Source organism: Triturus cristatus, chromosome 1_2, assembly GCF_964204655.1.
Source record: "Triturus cristatus chromosome 1_2, aTriCri1.1, whole genome shotgun sequence".
Lineage (NCBI taxonomy): Eukaryota > Metazoa > Chordata > Amphibia > Caudata > Salamandridae > Triturus > Triturus cristatus.
The window spans coordinates 262,163,790-262,185,371 of NC_140580.1; the positions used below are offsets into that span (position 1 = coordinate 262,163,790).

Genomic DNA, 21,582 nt, shown 5'->3' on the forward strand with positions numbered 1-21,582 from the left:
CTCCCACTCATACCACTGGTGGTGCGCAAACTACGGCAACACTCACGGACTCTCATTCTAGTTGCTCCAACTTGGGCCAGACAACCGTGGTACCCCACATTACTGGAACTGTCTGTAGTTCCGCACCAAAGATTACAGCTCTCACCACGCCTCTTAACCCAGAACCGTGGAGAGATCAGACACCCGGACCCAGCTCAGCTAAACCTTGCGATCTGGCTCCTGAAATCTTAGAATTCGGTTACCATAACCTTCTCCGAAGTAATCCTAAATTCCTCCCTAAAGTAATTTCTCCCTTCCGCCTCAATCAATCTGTGGAGTTGTCCGTATTCTTCTCGCAACCACACACAGTCGCAGAAAGAGTTCTACATAGATGTTAATTGCTTTATTACATTGAGAGAACACAACCTTTTCGCAAGACTAAACAACTTTGTTTCTTTCTTACCACCACACAAAGGCAATCCCATATCAAAGTCTGGGATAGCCAGATGGATTGTTAAATGCATACAAATTTGCTACCACAAAGCAAAACTTTATCTGTTCCTCCTAGGGCCTACTCTACAAGAAAAGTAGGGGCTTCTATGGCATTTTTAGGGAACTTTCCCTTCGATGACCTCTGCAGAGCAGCTACATGGTCTACACCGCACACGTTCACAAAACACTATTGTGTAGATGTGCAATCAAAACAACAAGCTAGTGTGGGCCAAGCTGTAATCAAAACACTATTTCAGACTGCTGCAACAGATACTGGTGGCCACAGCTAAGAATGGGGACTGCTATACAATCTATGCATAGTGTGTAATCTGCAGCTCATATGCCTCGAACGGGAAATGCTACTTACCAGTATGCCTCTGTTCTTTGCATGTAGAGCTACAGATCTACACACGCTCACCTGCCTCCCCGGCTTCCTTTATCTGTTCCAGTTTTATCTTATTTAGATACAACATACAAGGGCATCTTCCTTGTTTCCTACAAAGCTCCATCATTTCCCTGCTGGCGAAAAACAATCTGAGGATGGAGCCGATGCCCATGCGCACTATGATCCTAAGGAGGAGTCCCCTATCTTGTGACTTCCAAAGACTTTCCATGACAAAAACAAGTGCAATCATCCGGGCCCAACACCAGATGGCGATCTATGCATAGTGTGTAGATCTGCAGCTCTACATGCCAAGAACAGATGCATACTGGTAAGTAGCATATCCCTTTTAGGAAAGAACACCGGCACTGGGGACCTGGTTAGCAGGAACCCAGTGCACTTCAGTCAAAGTTGCTTCAAATCCCAGGCAAAAAATGGGGGTGACCATGTCAAAAATAGGCACTTTCCGACATTGACAAAACAGTAAACCTTTCTGACTTTCCCTTTGAATGTCCACTGATATTATAAGGCCTACCCCAGGTCAATATCCAAGCCTTCAGTGTCCCCTCTGCGCCAGGCTACCTGTGTTCAGTTACTGGGCTGCGCATGACTGTCTCAAATATGCAGCCCTCACTTGCATGCACACGTGTTCATGTGTAACAAGCCAAGTGCCTCTTACACTTACTGAACCACAACAACCTTGTATTGAAAGGCGGACACTGGCGGTAACCAGCTCAGTCCATTTAGCATGGGTGAGTCACCAACTGTGAGGGTCCCCAACAGTAACATGGACACAAAACAGGTGATCCAAAAGCTCAATATCCGGGTGGATTAAATGGGCAGAACCCATTTTGCTACAGCTGACCTCTTGTGTGGCTACAGGGACAGAATTCAAGAGACCTTTTTCCTGAAGTGCCCACCTGACCAGTTTCAACTGGCCTGAACTGAACCCTAATGAGGACCTTGCTACATACAGGAAGTTATGACCTGTAAGTTCTGTCTCTTAGTTCCTTGGGACCCTTGCTTTGTGGAGCTTGACTTTTCAAAACATCTCAGAAAAGTTGTGACTTGGACAAATTTTAGACTAGGACTAACCACCCAAGTCAATCCGACCAAGGCACGACCTTGGCAGCTGAAGATTTCAAGTTGGTTCATCTCAAAGCTTTTTGCTGCTTGAAACATCTGTTTCTCTAAACACTAAAGGATTTAACCCTCAATCAGTAAGGCCGGGCCATCTGTTCAGCAGGCATCAGTGGCAAACCTATCTGACTTTAGTGCAACTTTCCCAGATACACCTTGCACCCTTTTCCCGATGGAGCATATTGACCTCCAAAAAAGAGACTGTCTAAACAAATGAATCGTGACTGGGTGAAGCGCGAAAAGTATCTTGCTCATAAGTACTTCCCTGGGTCTGAAATTTGGGCTTTTCCCGTTCTGAGCTTTTCTCACCAAAAACAACGGGTCCAGCCGGACCTCATTTAACATCTATATCCCCTTCGAGAGGACTTCCTCAAATTCCATTTCTAACCTTATCCCACTGGTGAATTTTGACTTGCATTTCCGTAATTAGGTCAGGTTAAAAAACTTGACTGGGGTGATCCTGCTTGGTGTTTCAGACTACGCTTCATTGCAGTCGGCCTGAAGTAGTGCCTAAGTCCTAGTCACATGGGAACAGTGCTTTATATTGCCACTTTAATTTATCTTGGTTCCTTTTCATTTAAATCTTTTAAAAATTCACATCTCCAGGTCCCCTTATTGGAGGTTTCATTTTGCTAATTAAGTGCTACTCTATTATAAACTGTAGTGTGATGACTTTTGAACTGTTTTGGTACTTCTAAATGCCTTACACATTTTCTCTTAGTTAAGGCTACCTGTCTGTCTCATTGCTACCAGGGGTTGAGCTCATGTTTAAATTAGTGAAACCTTATTTTCCTGGACCGACTAGGTTAGTGATTTTATTATTTGTGGTTGACTACTATCCACCCAAATTAATAATTCATTTTTTTATACCTTGACTAGTGACAATTTGCTGACATGGCATTCATGTTAATATTTGTTACTGTGACAGATGTATCTGCGTTTCTAGCCACCGCCTCCTGCTGTGTGGCCTTGATTGCTCTCCCTCTGTAGACCTCAGATATAATAAAGGTCCCCAAAGAAGTAACTTTTATCAACTAGGGATGCCTTTGCATGCATTCAGCTCCGGATGGCTCAGCGAGTTAAACACTTGAAGCTGAGAAATGCGGAGAGCTGAAGTTCAAATTCCAGCAATGCTGACTTGGCCCTTAGTCATTCTACAGTCGGTGTAGGAGAGTGGCATCGACTGCATAGTTGCCCCCAACTTTTTGCTGATGTTTTGACTGTTTTCTGACTCTAGCCAGGCTGTGGCCCTGCTATCCAGGACCCCAGCCTATCTGCTTCCTCTCTAAACTGATGTGAGTACCCTAGGTACAAACCAATTGGATACTGAGGACACCCTATTAGCCCCTTGTAAATGGTACCCTAGGCACCCAGGGCATGGGTCCCTCAGAGGCCTACCAGGGGCTGCAGCACTTATTGTGCCACCCCTGGGACAGCCATACAAACTGACACCACTAGGCCACTACTGTAGTCTGGGTAAGGTGGTGCTTGCACCCCTTACAGGGATATAGGTATCCTGTATCCCACTTAAATACAACACATATATCCTCATAGGTCACCCCTAAGGCAAGCCCTGCTAATCCTACAAGGCAGGGTGCTGAGATATGTGTGAGGGGGAACCCATACCTGAGTAGGGCCCCTCTGCAACCTTCGTAAAAACTATTGCTGGGTTGTTTGTAGTGCAGCCATACCATATACTCTTAACCGCATTAGAAGTAATCGCGATAGCATGATAACTTGAGAGTGGCTGCACAGAACCATGTCATGTTTGGTGTCCAACATCGTGGAATCATACCCCCAATCCAGCCATGGGAGTGAGGACATGATTCCCCCCTGCTAGAGGGGTGATATGGTAAAAGCGGCAGATTTTAGACACCAATTTAAAAGTGCACACATAGTACAAAATGGATGCTACCCGCCACCCACAGCACTCTGGCTGCCTGTTGCTGGGCAGCACTCCAGCCACGGCAGCTGGACAATAGGGATCTTGTTGCAGGGAGGTGTTCCCACCTCCCCAGACAGACTATGTGGATTGAAACTGGGTGGGCGCACCATAGGATGTCAACTTGCACGTAGGCTTCTCCAGTGCCTACTTCTGCATACACCGCCTAGAACCGGTTCAGGGGCATCCTGTCCCCTGCCCAGGCGGGAAAACACACAAAGGGGAGAGGGTGTAGCCACCCTTTCTCGCCTGAACTCTCATTGGTTGGCTCTGATTTAGACACTCCTCCAATCCCTGGATAAAGGTGGGTACAGGGTCCCCAGAGCCTCCGATTAATCTTGGACTTCAAAGACTTGAACCTTCGATCTGCCGCACAGCTGAATGAAGAAATCTCCCTTGGGGTAAAGGAGTTACCCCCCTGCTTGGCAGGCACCTGAAACACTGCAAGTGACCCGGTTGGAACTCCGCTGCTCCTACGGACATCGAAGACTTCTGCCTACCCTGAGGTGGGTTTCCAAGCATCCCAGAGGCCAGTGAGTGTGCACAGCAAAGCTCAGCACCGTGGACCCCGTGGGTGCCGATAGCCCCAGGACACCGGCCACCTCTTGCACAGCGCACGACCCCGACCAGTGGGGAAGTTGTGCTTTGGCCCATCATTGAGCCAACCTCTCAGCATTACTTGTGCCAAAGGACGACGCTCCAGCCCACTCCGGCGACCCGTGGGCTCATCTTTACGCACTCCAAATTGCCGCTTCCCGCGGTGCCTTTTCTCTCGACTGGTGGGCCCTAGCGGAGGTCAATCTTTACTTTAAAGGGCTTCCCTGGTTGCTCCAGGCCTGCTCGATCGTCTCCTCGCTGGAGACCTCGCTCAGACCTTGTGGGTCTGCACCGTAGCTGTTTCGTGATCTTTGCGTGGGTTGCGGTTGCCAAGGCTTAGTGGATCCAATCCGGACACTAACACCGCAGCGGCCTTCATCCTTCGTGGGACAGTCGCCCTCCAGTAGCTGGCCTTCCTTGAAGCCTCCTGGACCCCGTGGCTGCTGATCCAAGCTACCAGTCTTCAACCTGAAAACACCCGCTATGGAAGGGCTCTATCTCCTGAGCTCCCTGGTCACTGGCTAGTGACCCAGACTCTGTCCCTTCTGCTTTCAGGTCCTTTCCTTTAAGATCTACATCTTCAATCTGCATGACATTGACGCTTCACGCCAGCAGCAGTTCTTCACCTTTTTCCATTGAAAACGAGATCGCGACCCGACATCGAAAACGATGTATGCACCCGGCTTCCCTGGGGCAGGTAACAGTGGTACCTTGGTACTGTCGTGGGTGTGGGCCCTCCAAAAGCTCAAGTCTAAGCTCCTGAACTTGAACTCCTGCTAGAAGTGTCCAGATTCTTGTAATTTCCAACTGCGACATTTCCCATAGGGTTTAATAGAGATCCCGACTGTAGTTTAAACACTGCACCCGTCTCCCGTGGGTCCCCTTCCTCACTACCTTGGGTGGTTTCGTAAGGGGCCAGCGACCCTTAGTGCCCTAGGCACTGTCTACAGAACTGTCGTGGTTCTTATACCACTTTTTTAATATATGGTTTGGTCCCCCCCGGGGCCCTGTGATTCCAGTGCTATTTATTGTTGTTTAAATGCTTTATTGAATTGTATCTTTATCTCCAGCCTCACAAGAGACTAGTGGGATTTGTTCTTAGAATAAATACATATATTTTGAATATATAACTGTGTGGACTACTTTCATTTGGTAATTCAAGAGGTTATCCATGGTAGAACAATAAGCTTAACACTCCTTCAAGACTTAGCCTGAAGGCTGCTCTCCACAGCTACCACTAGGATAGATTTCTTTAAAGGTTGTCTTTTAACCTATCACCTTAAGAGTCGAATTGGACTGGTGCAAGGTGTCCCCTATAACTAGTGGACAGCATATGCCAGGCCAACTTCTCAAAGTCGGTAACTGAAATATCTTAAAGGGGACCCTATAGTCACCTTGCAATAAAACAAGTTCAGTTGAATTGAGTAATGGTAAGACCCATTCTTTACAGCGATTAGAAATGGGGCAGAAATGCATTATGAAACATTACTTAAATGTAAAACATACAAGTTACTATAGATATTGTTGCCTGGAATATCGGCATAAAACTAAATATTCATGAAGGATCTTGTCCAATAACCACTTACTACCATAGGTCCCAAAGAAAGTATATATATATATATATATATATATATATATATATATTCCAACAAACGCCACCCGTTCTGCCGAACACATTACTTGATGGGTGCTTCCTTCGTGCAAGTGGCATGCACGCTTTAAAATAGTTCAACAACTGTGTCCCTCCTTCAGGAACACACACGGAGCACTCTTTGGGTTTTTAAAGTCCTTTATTGCACCCAGCATGACGCGTTTCGTCTACTGACTTCCTCAGATGCTGTCCGGTGAGTAAAGAAATCAATGGCTTCTTAGTTTCTTTAAAAGGCTCCTCCTGCCCAGTGTTCAGAAAAAGGACTATGCTGGGAATACAGTCCCGATTTTTGGCCGCCATCTTTGAGTGTATGTTCTTTTGTTAAACAGTCCATGGTGTATACCAAATGGCTAATCTAATTGTTGGTGCAGGTCCCTCCTTTTCTTAAAAGTATTGCCGTGGGAACGAGCAGCAGCGCGCAGAGGAGGCTGGCACCTCCTCCCAAGCTGCAAAAAAACAGCTGTTGTGCTCCGATCGCAGCTGCTGTGAGAGTGCTCTGCGGTAAGTGTAGACGCTCTCTTGTTAACTTGCATGTTTTAATCTGTGTAATACCGTCGCAGGTCTTTAAAAAAATCTTTTATTTAAAAACCTGTGGTATCGTGGGTGATGGGGCAGGCCTAAGGACAGGGGGTAACTACGGGACAAACAGGACACAGCAGTCAGGGTCACTGGTGTGGGCCGAAGACCACGAGCGGTCTTGCGCCCGTTTATTTATGCCTTCGGGCGTGCCCGCCCTCCGGGTGCGTGGGTGCGTGCTCAGCGTGGCTGAACGGGCCGGGTGGCTCCGTTACCACATCCCTCCAATCTTTCAGATACAGAGATCAGTTATCACAGAACAGTTCGGCTCTTGCGCACACCACGCAAATTCTCTCAGTCTCTGATTAGGGGCCGGGTTTGGCCGAAGGCCGTACGGCTGGCTCCGGGGGACGTCTCCTCGTCCGGTCCCGCAGGCTCCTTTCTCACTGGGTACCCCCACATCTTCGGAGGACCCGTTCTCTCGTTCTCCCACGCCAGACAGTGGGGGCGCGCTCCGGGATGTGCTCGCCTGCCCTCCTGGTGAGCTGCCCCCTTCTCTGGCCTCGAACTCCTCCTCCTGTGGGTCGGTCTCGGGGGGAGCTGAGGTGACCTGTTTGAACCAGGACGCATTTCGAGTCACTGTCCGTGTTCCTCTCCGGACTGACACCATGGTGCCCTGCACTCTGGTCACCTCCCACACTTCCGGTTCAAACGGGGTGCGATACATCCAATTTGGGTAACGGTCTCTCATGATGACCACGTCCCCCACCTGGAGACTCCTCGCTTGGGCTCTCCTCGCCCGACTGGCCTTCTCGTTGGATGTCCGCCTTCTCTCTTGAGCCGCCCCTTGGTCCAGCGGCCGAGGCTGCCACACTTGGCTCGCCGGGATGTTGTCCCTGGGGGCCTTCTTGAACAGAAGATGCGCTGGCGCACACTGAGTGGTGCAGTGAGGTGTCCGGCGGTACGCGCTGGGAAACTGTGAGACGCATTGATCCGCGTCTTCCCCTTGTTCGACTCCGATCCTCAGCGCCCGGTTCATCGTGCACATAAACCGCTCCACCTCTTCATTCGCCTGGGGCCATTGCGGGGTGATCTTCCTGTGCCTGACCCCTCGAGCTGCTAAGTAGTCTTGGAATTCTCTTCCTTGAAAAGGTGGCCCATTGTCCGACCGGACTTCCTCAGGTAGTCCCATCATGGCAAATATGCGGTCCAACGCCGCTCTCACCTGGCTGAACGCTGTGGAGGAAACCACTTCCACCACCGGGAACTTGGAGTGCGAATCCACCACCACCAAGGTGTGTCGCCCGTCCGGGAAGGATCCAAAATCCACACACAGCTTGGACCAGGGTTCTAGGCATGGTTCTTCCGTGATTACCGGATGAGGCGCCGGCTCGCCCCCGGTGATGTTGCACGAGTGACAGTTGCGGACGACTTCCTCAACCATGGCATCCATCCGAGGGAACCACACCTTGCTCCGCAGCCTGGCCTTGGTCTTGGAGACGCCTTGATGCCCTTGGTGCGCCAACCGAACCACCTCCCCTTGGAGACTCCTCGGTATGACGAGTGTTGCGCCTCTCATGACCACGCCATGCGGCCCTTCGCTGAGCTCACTCTGCGCATTCCACACTTGCTGTCGAAAGACTCTCTCGTCTTCGGTGAGGGCTTGCACCCCATCCAGGAAGTTCCGCCAATTGCGGTTCGCCAACGTGCGCTTCACCTTTACGAGGCACTCATCCAGCTCCGTGGCCCTGCCGATGTCCTCCAGCGTGAGTGCCACCGGGCACGCTGCCTGCGACACCATCCTGACGAACTCTTCCGTGCCGCGCTCATCCGACTGATCAGGGTGTGATGGGGCCGGCCCCGGGTGCCAGGACAGGAAATCCGCCGGGTTGTTGGCACCAGGTCGGAAGACGACCTCAAATCGGTAAGCTTGCAATTGGACTGCCCATCTCTCGATCCGCGGGGGGGCCCAGACGTGCCGTGCCAGCGAAGAGCGGGACAAGGGGTTTGTGGTCGGTGACCACCCGGAAGTCGTGACCATACAAGTAGAGATGAAAGTGCTGACAGGCCCACTTGATGGCCAGCGCCTCCCGCTCAATCTGCGCGTACCGCATCTCGGTGGCCGTCAGGGCTCTGCTGGCGTATGCGGTCGGGACCCATTCCTTCGCCTCCGTTTCCTGCATCAGGACTGCGCCCAGCCCAACAGGGCTCGCGTCAACCACCACCTCTGTCCGCCTTTGAGGCCGGAAGTACGCCATGACCTTGTCGTCGATTAGCGCGTCCTTGACCGCCTGGAACGCGAGATGTTCCTTCGCTGCCCAGGTCCAGGGCTGGCCACTCTTCGTGAGAAGCCGGAGCGGCTCCGACAGGGACGCCAAGTTGGGAATGAAGCGTCCACAGTAGGTTGCCATCCCTAGAAAACTCCTGACCTCGGTGACGGAGGTGGGCCTCGGGGCTGCTCGGATTGCTTCCGCCTTCTTCGGATCCACTCTCAGGCCTTCCCTCGAGAAGACATAGCCGAAGAACTCGACCGATTCCTGGTAGAAGGAGCACTTGGCCTCGTGCAAGGTGAGGCCACTGTCCGCCAGCCGCTGCAGCGTGTCCCGAAGATGCCGATGGTGCTCTTCCAGAGTCTTCGAGAACACCAAGATATCGTCGCTCAAATTGATGACTCCCTGGAGTCCCGAGAGAGTCTCCCGTATGGCATTTTGGAACACTTCAGCCGCTGACGAAATCCCGAAACTCAGCCGCTTGTATCTCCGCAAGCCAACGTGGGTGGAGAAAGTGGTGATGTTGCGGCTGTCCGGGTGGAGTTCTAGCTGATGGTATCCCGCGTTGAGGTCCAGTTTTGTGAACCACTGTGCGCCGTTGAGGTCAGCCACGATATCGTCCATGGTGGGCGTGAGGTGTCTTTCGCGCTTCACTGCCTTGTTCGGGAGGCGCATATCGACGCACAAACGGATGGCGCCTGGCTGCTTGGGTTTGGGCGCCACGACTAGGGGGGCACCCACGGGGTGGGGCCGGATACCTTTTCGATCACCCCCAGGTCTTCCAACTTCTTCAACTCCTCCTCCACTCGTGGTCTCAGGAGGAATGGTATTCTCCTGTGGCGCAGCGCCATGGGCCGGACTGTCGGGTCCACGTGTAGTTTGAACTGTTTCCCGCGTAGGCACCCTAGACCTCGGAACAGCATGGGAAAGTCCTTCAACATCTCCCTGGCATGCAAGTCATGCACTTGATTCGCAAAAAACACCAGCGCCAGATCTTCGGCGGTGTGACAGCTCAGTAAGGTGCCCCTCTTGCCTTCCGCCACGTGGAACGTCATGGCCAGCTTCCTGCCGTCACTGACGACTTCAACGTCAATCACCCCTCGCAGGGACAGCGGCTTGTCACTGTCATATGTGAAGATTTGGGCTTTGGAGGGCCTCAGGGGCGGTCGTGGCGACAGCCTCTCATACTGGCAGCTGTCCATTACGTTCACTGACGCCCCCCGTGTCGATGAGAGCGCTCACCGGGGATCCGGCCACCATGATGTCACACATGGGCGGCGGCCTTCGCCTCGTGCCTTCCCGGCCAACGAACGAGACGAAGAATACTTCATCATCCTCTACCTCTTCCACGAATTCCGCCTTGGTGTTGTCTCTCAGGGCGGCGGATTCTTCCTCTGTCAGTTGGTGCACGCTCGCCGCTGCACCTCGCGGGCCCCCAGTACCGCCGCGCATCCTTCCGCCTCTGCAGACCTTCGCGAAATGGTTCGCTCGTCCGCACTTCAGACACGTTTGTCCTCTTGCGACGCACCGCCCGCCAGGCGGGTGACCTAGGCCGCAGTTGCCACAGGCGTCTCTTTGTGGAGCCCTCGCGGCTCCGCGCTGCTTGTTCGGCCGCCTCTGCAGCACATCCACCCTCTCCTCCTTGACTGCCGGCGGTTTCGGGGCCACAGCCGGCCGGTTGAGGGCTGCTTCCATCACGTCCGCCCGAGCGTTGGATAGCTCGTGAGACCGGCCCAGGATTAAGATATCATCCAGGGAGATGCCTGGCTGCCGTAGGATCAGGCGCCGCAACGGGACCGACCTGCACCCCTGGATGAGCTGCGCCCGAATCTCTGCTCTCTGGTCCGGTAGTTCGCATGACAGCGAGAGTTTTCGAAGGCGGGCGTAGAAAACGTCGATGCTCTCTGTTTCCTCTTGTCGCGCCTGGCGGAGCTTGAACCACTCGAAGTCGGGGTTGGTTTGGGGGTCAAAATGGCGATTTAGGGCCCTTATGGCGCCCGCATAGTCGTTGTCGTTCCCTCTATCTGGTAGGGTCTCGAAGAGGTCGTACAGCTCCTCGCCACCGTAGCACATGAGGAGAGACCTCTTGACTGTATTGTCCGTCTCCCGCACCCCGACAAAGTAGTGCTCCAGCCGTCCGATCCATGATCGCCATCGCACCGCCGCCGTGGAGGGGTCCGACAGCTCGCTGAACGGTGGCAACGGGGCTACCGCACTGTGTCCAGGTGCGGCGGCCGCTGGCTGCGCGGCCCGCTGCTGTGGTGGCTGCGCGGTGCCACTTCCGCTGGTGACAGGGGTGGTCATGCTTGCTGCCCCTCTCCGTCACCTCCCGCCACACAGGCCGTGGCTGCAGGTCTGTTCTCCAGGCGAGACCACTGTCACTCTCCTCCCCCGCCGAGGGATGATGCCGGCTGCCTAGTTGTCGCTGCGCGCAGGCGAGACCAACGGCTGTGCACCGTGACGCAGATAGGCTGCCTGGCTGGTGCTGCGCGAGGGCGAGACCACCGGAGCCCTTCTTTTTTTTTTTCACAAAGCTTTATGCAGACGATCTCCCCCTGCAGGCACTTTCATGGACGCCCCTGCCACTCGTCTCTCTCTCGGGGCCTTGCACACCAGAGCGGTAATGAGCTCTCCTCTCCCCACGCAGACGCGGGCCGGGCTCACGAGGGCCGACTCCCCCCTCCGACAGAGCTTACCGGCACAGCACAGGACGCTGGAATCCCCTCCAGGCACCAGAATAGCGCGCGCGCGGCCCAGCCAGCCAACGCGAGGGCGCGCCTTGGAAAGTCCTTCGTGTTCCGCCTCCGCGGACAGCCTGGAGCACCGCCAGCCGGATCAGCAGGTGCGCGGGGGGGCGAGGCGCGGGTAGGCTCCGCTCTCGTCGCCAATGTGGTATCGTGGGTGATGGGGCAGGCCTAAGGACAGGGGGTAACTACGGGACAAACAGGACACAGCAGTCAGGGTCACTGGTGTGGGCCGAAGACCACGAGCGGTCTTGCGCCCGTTTATTTATGCCTTCGGGCGTGCCCGCCCTCCGGGTGCGTGGGTGCATGCTCAGCGTGGCTGAACGGGCCGGGTGGCTCCGTTACCACAAAACCCATTTTTTTTTCTGCAATGCCCATTAAAAAGGACGTCATTCCCAACATGGCCTGAGTGGAGCTAGGCGTTTGCCCGTCGCAACCTGCGGGTCCCTGTCTGGGTTTCGCTTTCGTTACGAGAACGTGCGGTGGCCAGAAAAAGAGAAATGGTGACTTAATGAATGTTAATAAGTGCATTTATCAGTTGCTAAGTGAATTGCTCCCCCCCAAAAAAATACTTAAGATCAGGGTAAAAAGACATTGAGCAGGGATTACAGTTGGCAAAGGAAGATTGATAACAAAAGGCCTACCTTCATGACTTTTCCTCGAACTGCCTGCTTTGCCAGCAATAATTTCTTCCCATTAGGACATTTTAGAGTCTAAAATTTAGACACACAAAATCAATCGTGGAAAACACACGATTCCATTATTTTCTAGTAGAAAACCATAACCCCCGATTTTTTTGTCCAGTGGGTAAGGTTAAATTAGTTTGTTACAGTTAAAGGAGGAAATCCGACGGTGGGTCAGTAACTGTTTTCGTCACCGTTTTCAACATAGTTATCAATGTAAATTAAGGGGGCACTCCGAAGTGTCCATTGCCTACAAATTGATTACCCGGTCAGCGAAAACCGGGCTCTGCGGGTTGAGAGAAACAGTAGAGAGTAATTAATTACAAGGCTTTCCTGGTGCCTGAGAATACAGGCATCTCTGCTGATCTCAGCCTGCAGTTCTATGTAACTTGCAGGCTTAGCCTGGCAGTTAAAATTATATTATACTATTAATTCTTTATTAAAATCAACATAATGTAGTAGTAGTCATGAATTATACCTGAGCGGCCCGGGCCGACGACTGTGGTCTTCCCATGCAGGACAGCACCGGAGGTTGTCAGATTTTTTGAAATCCGATTCTGTCTCTGTAGCAGTGACTGTTGCAACCTCCCAATGATCAAGATGAGGCAGCAAACTGGCGCCACACAAGCTGGCAGAGGTGCCGCAAAGAAACTTAACTGCTGCATCTGCCTTCGTGTGACTTCCGGTCTGCAAATTGAGTCACAAGGCATCAAAAGTAAACAACTTTCGACACGTAATAATATTGCCCCAAAAATACCGTGAACAAAATATAAATGTTGAATTCAAAAACTTCAAAGCTCTTTATTGTATATGCAACTTTTTATTTTCCGACAGTTGGGGGGGATGCACCAAAATCTACTGAAATGTTTCTACATACAAGATCTAAACTGGCGGATGGTCCACTGGGAGAAAATCGATTGCGTTTTATTTTACTTTTCCCTCACCTCAAATGTTTTTGCAATTCCCTTCTCTACACTCTTATAAAACATGGAAGCTTTTGGAATTATTTTTTTTTCACCCAATATGCACACTCGAGCAGCAGAAAGACCATGCACAGCCTCTTTTGCACACCTTTAGAAAACAATTATGTAAAAAAGTTCAACCAGCTTTGTAATTTCAGGAGCTTGCGAAGTTTTAAAACCTGTTCAGCTGTGTATTTTGTCGCTTGAACCTGATCACCTTCTCTCCAATCAGCTCTGTATTTCCATGTCCCATCCCTTATTCCTACCAGCATTTTTTACTGCTTCCCGTTACTCCCTCGCTTAAGACTAACTGGCTACCACTTTTTGCCAGTAGTGCGAAAGAGCTGGCTTTTGCTAAATTAATACCTTGTGCGCCCCCTTTTTCCTATGGAATGTCTGGAAAGTATGTATGTAGATTGCGTACACGTTCTGACTGAGTGCGATTGAGATTCATGTTCAATGGCTCCCTTGTAAATTTGAGTGATGCATGGATTCAGATGAGGTGCATGTATGTTTACTGCAGTGCAATTAGGTGACATTGAAGTCTGGTCATGTGACTTATGGAGTGCAGTTACACTCCCCCTCATTGTTTTGATGTGTTTGCAAACTTGGGAAAGACGAGGAAACGCCTAGACTAGAGGGGCTTTAGGGTTCATTCACCTGGCCAGGCCACTGGGAGTCCCCAACTACATATCCTGCATGTACTGATTGTGCAGCAAACAAGATGCTCGAGGGCGTCGTGTTCAAGGTGATCGCAAAACCTAGGGGGGTCGTGCGATTATGGTTTGACATGAAGTTTAGTTAGCATCACGCCAGTAAAGATAGCAAGGCTTTCCTTACACTGTGGAAGGATTGTGACTGCTTTGTTGTCTCTTTTTGTGTTCGTTTAGGTCGGGTGGTTAAGGGTGATTAAGGCATCCTGCAATTTGAGTGTTTGTTGTGCGAATATGCAGTTATGTCTAGTATTTGGAATGTGGACCATTCATTCTTGCTGCAAAACATGCAGTATTGTTATAAGATAGTGTGGTTTGTAGTAGCCTGTGGGTCCCTGCCCCCCAACCTGGGGGGCAGGGACACCAGACCGGGGTTTGCCGGCAACGGCGAAGGGCTGCGACACGGAGGACCAGGGGTGGAGGGCCCCACTGCAGATTGGTGTGGGTTCAGCTACGCCAGCAAGACGGAGCGAGCTTGAGCGGATTGAAGGGGTCCCGAGGAGTAGCAGGGCCCCCCCTCCCAGGGCCGAAAGAGGAGGCTGGAGTTGCGGCTGGGCTGCAGCAGACCGGTCGGGGGGCCCACAGCCCGCAGACACAGGAGCGTGAGTTGGTGGCGGCGTCGCGGCGGCCTGGGCGCCCCCAAAGTCGAGGCCCGAAAGAGAACCAGGCCAGTCACGAGGCCCATGGCGGGAGCAGGAAACAGAGCCCCAGCCACAACCGGGACCTACTGACTACCGGCCCAGGTAGCGGCAGCCGGATAAGCGCAAGACAACACCAAGCTCCCTGCGACTAGAGCCTCCGGCGGACATAAGCCAAGGCCTACTGTGCCGAGCTACTGCTAGTCAGAGGAGACCACCATGAGGGAGGGTGCGGCAGGAGGGGGGCAGGAGCGAAGAGCCCAGGTGGAGGATTCAACGGAGGACCGGGGGCACAGGCGACTCAGGTAGCGTCCCGGCCCAGCAACCATGGCAGGCAGTAAAGGAGGGAGGAAAGGAGAGCGCACTCTCCCTGAACTACTAAACCGGCACCCGCAAAGAGCGGACAGGGGACAGCAGTCGCCCCACACCTCCGGAAGTGTACCGGACCCCGACAATGGGGAACCCCCGATCACCAGGTCCCTTATGGAGTCCTTCTTCGGATCTCTCAGGGAGGACTTCCAAGCTTTGAAGAAAGAGGTAGCTAGTGAGGTGCGGGAGGTCAGCCGGGAAGTGGACGGCCTGGGGGACCGGGTAGCCACAGTGGAAGAGACCGGACAGAGGAGAGATGAAGAGATCGAATAACTACAACAGGAGGTATTGCGTCCCAGGGACCAACAGATTGATCTCCAAGCACATGCCGAGGACCTTGAAAACGGGTCTCGGCGAAACAACGTACGGGTTCGAGGAGTCCCATCAGCAACGGAGGGAACGGATGTGGCAGGGTACCTGAGAGGCCTGTTTAGAGAGATTTTGGGGGAGTCGGAGGAGTTCCCCATCAGAATAGACAGAGCGCATAGAGTGGGGGCGCAACGTAGGACAGCGATGCCGCCCCCGGACATTCTGGCGTTCCTTCCGGACTACCCACTTAAAGAACGGACCATGGAGGAAGCACGGAAGCGGCAGCCCCTGACTTTCAGGTGGCCTTATACCAGGATTTGTCTGCTATTACGCTCCAGAAACGGAAAACCTTCAAAATAGCCACCGACTTCCTGAGGGAACACGGAACACCCTATGCCTGGGGTCACCCCTTTAGACTTATATTCCGATGGAACGGTACATTGCACCAATTACGCTCCCTGCAGGAGACGTGCGGGGTCCTGGGTCTTCCTGCTGTGGAGGACGACGCTGCGCCGGGGGCGCTCTGGCAGGGATGGATGGCGGCGGGTGGCCAGACGGCGCTCAACCGACCGGCGCGGCCGGACTCGCCTGCCATCAGAGCCAGCATGGCTGACGCGGTGCTGGAGGTGGCCGAGAACACAGGCTACGGCGCTGTAGCGTTGACAGCGTAGGAGCGCTCCGGGGGGAGATCACCATAGCCAACTTCCATTTGCAGGTTTGGGGGCTGGGGGGGGGAGGGGGCCAGTGGAGGGGAGAATGGTGGCTGGACGTCCACTGGAGTGCTTTACCAATGACCTGTTCCCTCGGGGACCGGACTTGGACAATGGAGACTCCGGATCTGAGGCGGGGGAGAGATATGTTGGAGGGAAGGGACTCAATGTTGATGGCTTGTTGCCGAGGGGTAGGTTGGTAGGTATCGGGGGAGGGGAGTTTTTGTTGGTATTGGGAAGGGAGAGGGAGGGAGGGAGGTATGATGGGGTGGGGAGCGGGAGAGGGGGGACCAGGGAGGGGGGGGGAGCATCGTCCAGTGCGTGACCGAATTTATGGCCAAGATAGTGACTCCAACGACATAATACACGGGTCCTTGCAGGACCAGCGCGGGCGCACCTGTCCCCTCACATGACACACACCACCCTTAAAATAGTTACGCTTAACGTCCGGGGCCTCAACAACCCGACTAAAAGGCGAGCGGTACTGTCCTTATTGGAAAACACACAGGCGGATATTTGCCTTCTCCAAGAAACGCACCTTCTACCCCGAGACTGTGCCAGGGTGCGCTCTCCCAAATTCCCAACGCAAATCTTTTCCTCTTGCAATACCAAAACGGCAGGGGTGGCGATATTGGTGGCTCGGCACTTTCGAGGGGAAGTGCTCCACAAACAAGCAGAGCAGAAAGGTAGACTCTTAGCCTATCGATTTAGAGTAGCGGGTCTTTCCTTCACGATTGGATCTTTATACAGCCCGAATGAACGACAGGAGGGCTTTCTTCGCTCGGTCTTGGGGGAGGTCACGGCCACCCCGGACAGGCACATCATTCTGGGGGGTGACTTCAATCTGGTCTTTGACTCGGCACTTGATAGGTCCGCCCAACGTTCGCCGCAGACCGGGGAGTTCTCGGCGGGATGCAAGGCACAGCTAGCGGACATGGATTTACTGGATCTTTGGCGTCACTTGCCCCCTACAGCACGGGATTATTCCTACTACTCGCACGCACATAAAACCTATGCACGGCTAGACCACTTTCTAGTCACCGGGCCTGCAGGCGCCTTAGCTACAACGGCAGAAATGGGGGTGATCTCCATGTCGGATCACGCCCCGGTGATAGCCACCTTCGCATTGCCGCCGGTCTCCTATGTCCCCCGGGTGTGGCGGCTACGAGACACCTTACTACACAGAAGAGACGTAATAGACCAGGTGACGAACGCGATTCGGGACTATCTATCTCACAATGAGAACTCTGACTTCCCGGGCGACTCAGTGGGCTGCTCTGAAAGCGGTCCTGAGAGGGGAATTTATTGCGATCTCAGCTGCGGATAACGCACAATGACGGAGTAAGAGAGAGGAACTCACGCAGAAGGTCAGGGAATTAGAACACATGCATCGCCGGACGGGAGCCCCCCGGATTTGGCGGCAGCTCCAGAGCGCGAGGAAGACCCTGATGGCTCTGGATATGGATCGCGCAGAATATGCAGCGCTCCGTCTCCGACACGCCTATTACACTGGGGGAGACAGATGCGGCCGACTGTTGGCAAGTAAACTCAGAGTGGCGCGACAGAACCAGTTAGTGAAGATGATTACCGACCCCACGGGGTCAACGGTCACAGAGGACGCCCACATTGCGGAACTTTTCCGTAAGTACTACGCTGACCTGTACGCCGGGGACCCCCCGGATGCACCCGCAACGCAGAGAGATATATAGACTCGGTTTCTCTGCCATCCCTGACACCTCAGCAGGCGGAGAGTCTAGAAAGGGAAATACGGATTGAGGAGGTTATAGCCGCTATTGCCAATCTTAAACATGGTAAATCCCCGGGACCGGATGGCTACACGTCCCTCTTCTATAAAACATTTTGCACAATGCTGGCGCCGATTCTCACGCGCCTTTTCAACACCTTCGCCGAGCCGGGGGCTATACCGCCGGATCTACTGCGGGCGTCCCTAACGGTCATCCCGAAACCGGGGAAGGACAGAACTCAATGCGGCTCCTACAGGCCGATATCTCTTTTGAATATTGATCTCAAACTGTACACCGGGATCTTAGCGGCTCGCTTAGCACCACTCTTGCCGGGGCTTATAGATCCAGATCAGGCAGGCTTCGTTCCGGGGAGGCAGACGGTGGACAACACCAAACGGGTCACACATCTTATAGAGAAAGCGTCACGGACCCAGGGAGAGAGAATGTTACTAGCGGTGGACGCTGAAAAAGCGTTTGACTGGGTTCACTGGCCGTACTTGGAACGGGTATTGGAGAAGGTGGGGATGGGGGACAAATTCCGCAACATGGTCTTTAACTGTTACAGATCCCCGACCGCGGTGGTTCGCGAAACGGGTGCAGCTCTGGGAGTTTTCATATTGAACAAGGCACGAGGCAGGGATGCCCGCTGTCGCCTTTACTTTTCGCCTTATATATGGAGCCCTTTGCGCAGAGGATACGGAATCATTCGATGATACCAGGAGTGAAGATGGGTGGCTTCTATCACGCAGTTAGTTTGTATGCTGATGACGTGATCCTCTCATTGGAGGATCCGCTTACAGCCCTGCCGGCCTGTATTGAGGAATTGACTTCCTTTATGGACGTAGCAGGATTCAAGATAAATATGGGGAAGTCGGTTGCATTGGATCTCTCTCTTGCGCCAGCGACCAGAGCCCTCCTGCAGAATCGAATCCCGATCGTCTGGACAAAGGATCCGGTGCTCTATCTGGGAATTCAGCTGGCTCCCACCCTGCCCACTATGGTGGCAGTCAATTATACCGCGTTGGGTCGGAAGATACGGGAGGAATTAACTCGGTGGGACCGCACTACTCTCTCGTTGCTGGGCAGGGTGGCGGCCGTTAAAATGACAATTTTGCCCCAGGTTCTCTACCTGTTTCGGGCACTTCCACTACAGCCCCCAGTGGGGTGGATCCGACAGATGCAGTCTGCTTTGGGGCGTTTTATCTGGCAGGGTAAGAAGCCCATAATGAGGAGAGCACTCTCAATGCTGGCGCCGGAGGCTGGAGGCCTCGGCATTCCAGATCTCCGCAAGTATTTTCAAGCGGTACAGTTGCGCTACCTTGTAGAATGGAGCAAGTGGGAATCGGACAAGCACTGGCTTTTTCAAGATCAGGCAGTAGCGGGCAGACCATTACAGGAAGTGCCATTTTTGCGCAGGACCCACCGCCCCGCGAATCTATACGCCTCATTTATCACCAGAGTACCTTTACGGGTTTGGGACACCACAAATCTCACTTACGGGTTGACCACGTTCCCCTCCCCGTTGACGCCTCTGGTGGATAACCCAGACTTCACCCCAGGGATGGAGGCGGGTGCGTTTGCTCATTGGCGCGCGGCGGGATGCAGGGCTTTGTGTCATTTGTACACCACGGAAGGAATCATCCCCTTCACAAGCCTCAGACAAGACTATGCGTTTACCGAAGCCGAAAGAATGCGTTACTTGCAGGTTCGCCACTGAGCGCTGAACCCCCAGGTGCGAGAGACAGCGGATAGACGACTCCTCCCTTACGAACGATGGCTCATGTCCCGCACGTCTGACGCGAAGCTCATCAGTGACCTTTACAAGTTCCTCCAAATGCCCTCCTCGCACTATCACCCGGGAAGGGGACGCTGGGAGAAGGAATTGGGCCGAACCCTGAGCCACGCAGAATGGGAACAGGTAGCGTACAGAGCTAGACACTCAGCATACCACACAGGCCTAACAGAAACCCTCACAAAAATCTCAACATACTGGTACTATACCCCGGACCGCATACACACAATGGACAGTAGCAAAGAGGCCACCTGCTGGAGGGGCTGTGGGCGGGTAGGTACATTGACTCATATCCTGTGGGAATGCCCCCTTCTCGACGCCTACTGGAAGGAGGTGATAGACAACGTGGACTCCCACTTTGGGATCGAATTGCCACGCCTCCCGGCCTATATTATACTGGGCCTTCCGAACAGGCTGATGTGCCCCTTAAAATCCCGTAGAGGCAGGCAGATAGCTATAGCGCTAGGGTCGGCCATACAAACTATTCTTACACATTGGCGTTCACCCACACTCCCCACTGTGACTGGATGGCTGCACAGACTATGGCATGTACTTGGAATGGAGAAAATGTCGTTTATCGCAGCGGGGGAGGCAGAGCAGTTCAATGACATCTGGAAGCCATTCCAGTCCCTCCTGGCCACGGAATTTAGAGAACTGACCTGCCCGAGATACCTTCGACTCCTGCGGCTTGCTGAGCAAGCAGGCTCGACCTCTTGATCGCACCTAGATAGGGGTACCTAAATGGGGGGCGCGGAAACACGTGAGATGGGTTAAAGGCCGCACTGGATGGGGTAGGAGGGAGGAGAGGGAATAGGGGATTTGGGAGATCGAGGGGGGGGGGGGGGTGTTGGGGAAGTTATGGTTTTGTTTTTCATGAATATTGAAACGGAGTGGTGTCCTAGGAACGCGTCTTAGCTATGGGACCTACCACCCCAACCGGGCCGTCACAGCCACAGGATGACACTTTCAGGCATGTATCTATGGGTTCGCATTTATACGGCATATTCTTTAAGGAGGAGGGACCTACGGGGAGAATCACCAGCTTTTTTCCCGCCGTAAAGGAAGTGACTCCCAGGCTCCCCTCCAGTTTAAGACGCTGCCGGCCCCAAGGGGTTGTAGGCGGCATGCTGTGTTTAACAATGACCTGATAACGAGACAGGGAGCGGCTTAAGTGGTGTTGATATCTACGCGTGTAACTTGCCGGCCCGAGGGGTTGTAGGCTGAAGATGCTGATACCGTTGACAATGTTTTACGAATGATTTAAACAGACATTGGCAAAGTCAATATCTCTGGCTAAACACTTATAAGGTCCCAAAGGCGAGACCTATTGGCTATGCCAATGCTTGTTATTTCTGGAACCACTGTCAGTGCAAGCTGAGCTCACAGCATTTCCTTACAGCGCTCACCTTATTCATAAAGACTTAGCATTAACGAACCATAAATACAAGTTCTAACAGTATAAACGTATGGATAGAAACCTCACCTCAACTGCAGATGTGCTTTTTTGCAGATACATAATGAGGTACTGTGAACTGGCAGCCAATGTGTTTGTGCTACAGGGGCTTCGGCCTCCATGTCCAAAGGACAAATCAAACATAAAAACTTGATGTCCTTGACTTCAAACAATATGACCAGTATGTCCGCAATAGGAATTCCACACCGCTGGTATGTAACATTCTAAAACTGGAAACAAAAGTGTTCTCTGTATTTTTTACATTGGTAAACATTTTGGGATGTATTTTGAAAAACTGAAATATTACTGTTCCCTTAAGTAGTGCTTTTTAGATCCTGTACATCATGTTAATAATATAATCTTTTGTTTTAATTTACCGTTATCAATTACAGGGTTTGACATTTAAACGAGTAGGTGTCCCTTCTGCGGCTGATATAATAAAAGCTTCAAGCAAAGATGCTATCAGGTATGGTCATTTTTCCTCCTGTGCATGAT

General features: G+C 52.8%; 1 protein-coding gene across 2 annotated transcripts in view; it reads left to right on the forward strand.

Moving 5' to 3' along the window:
* The window catches only part of LOC146867129 (nucleolar RNA helicase 2-like), a 796,160-nt gene that overhangs the window by 502,285 nt on the left and 272,293 nt on the right, over window positions 1–21,582 (forward strand). For both annotated transcript variants that reach the window (XM_085603581.1, XM_085603582.1), the window contains one exon: window positions 21,480–21,553. In XM_085603581.1, the coding sequence (XP_085459707.1) occupies window positions 21,480–21,553 (74 nt within the window). The remainder of the gene's footprint in view (window positions 1–21,479; window positions 21,554–21,582) is intronic.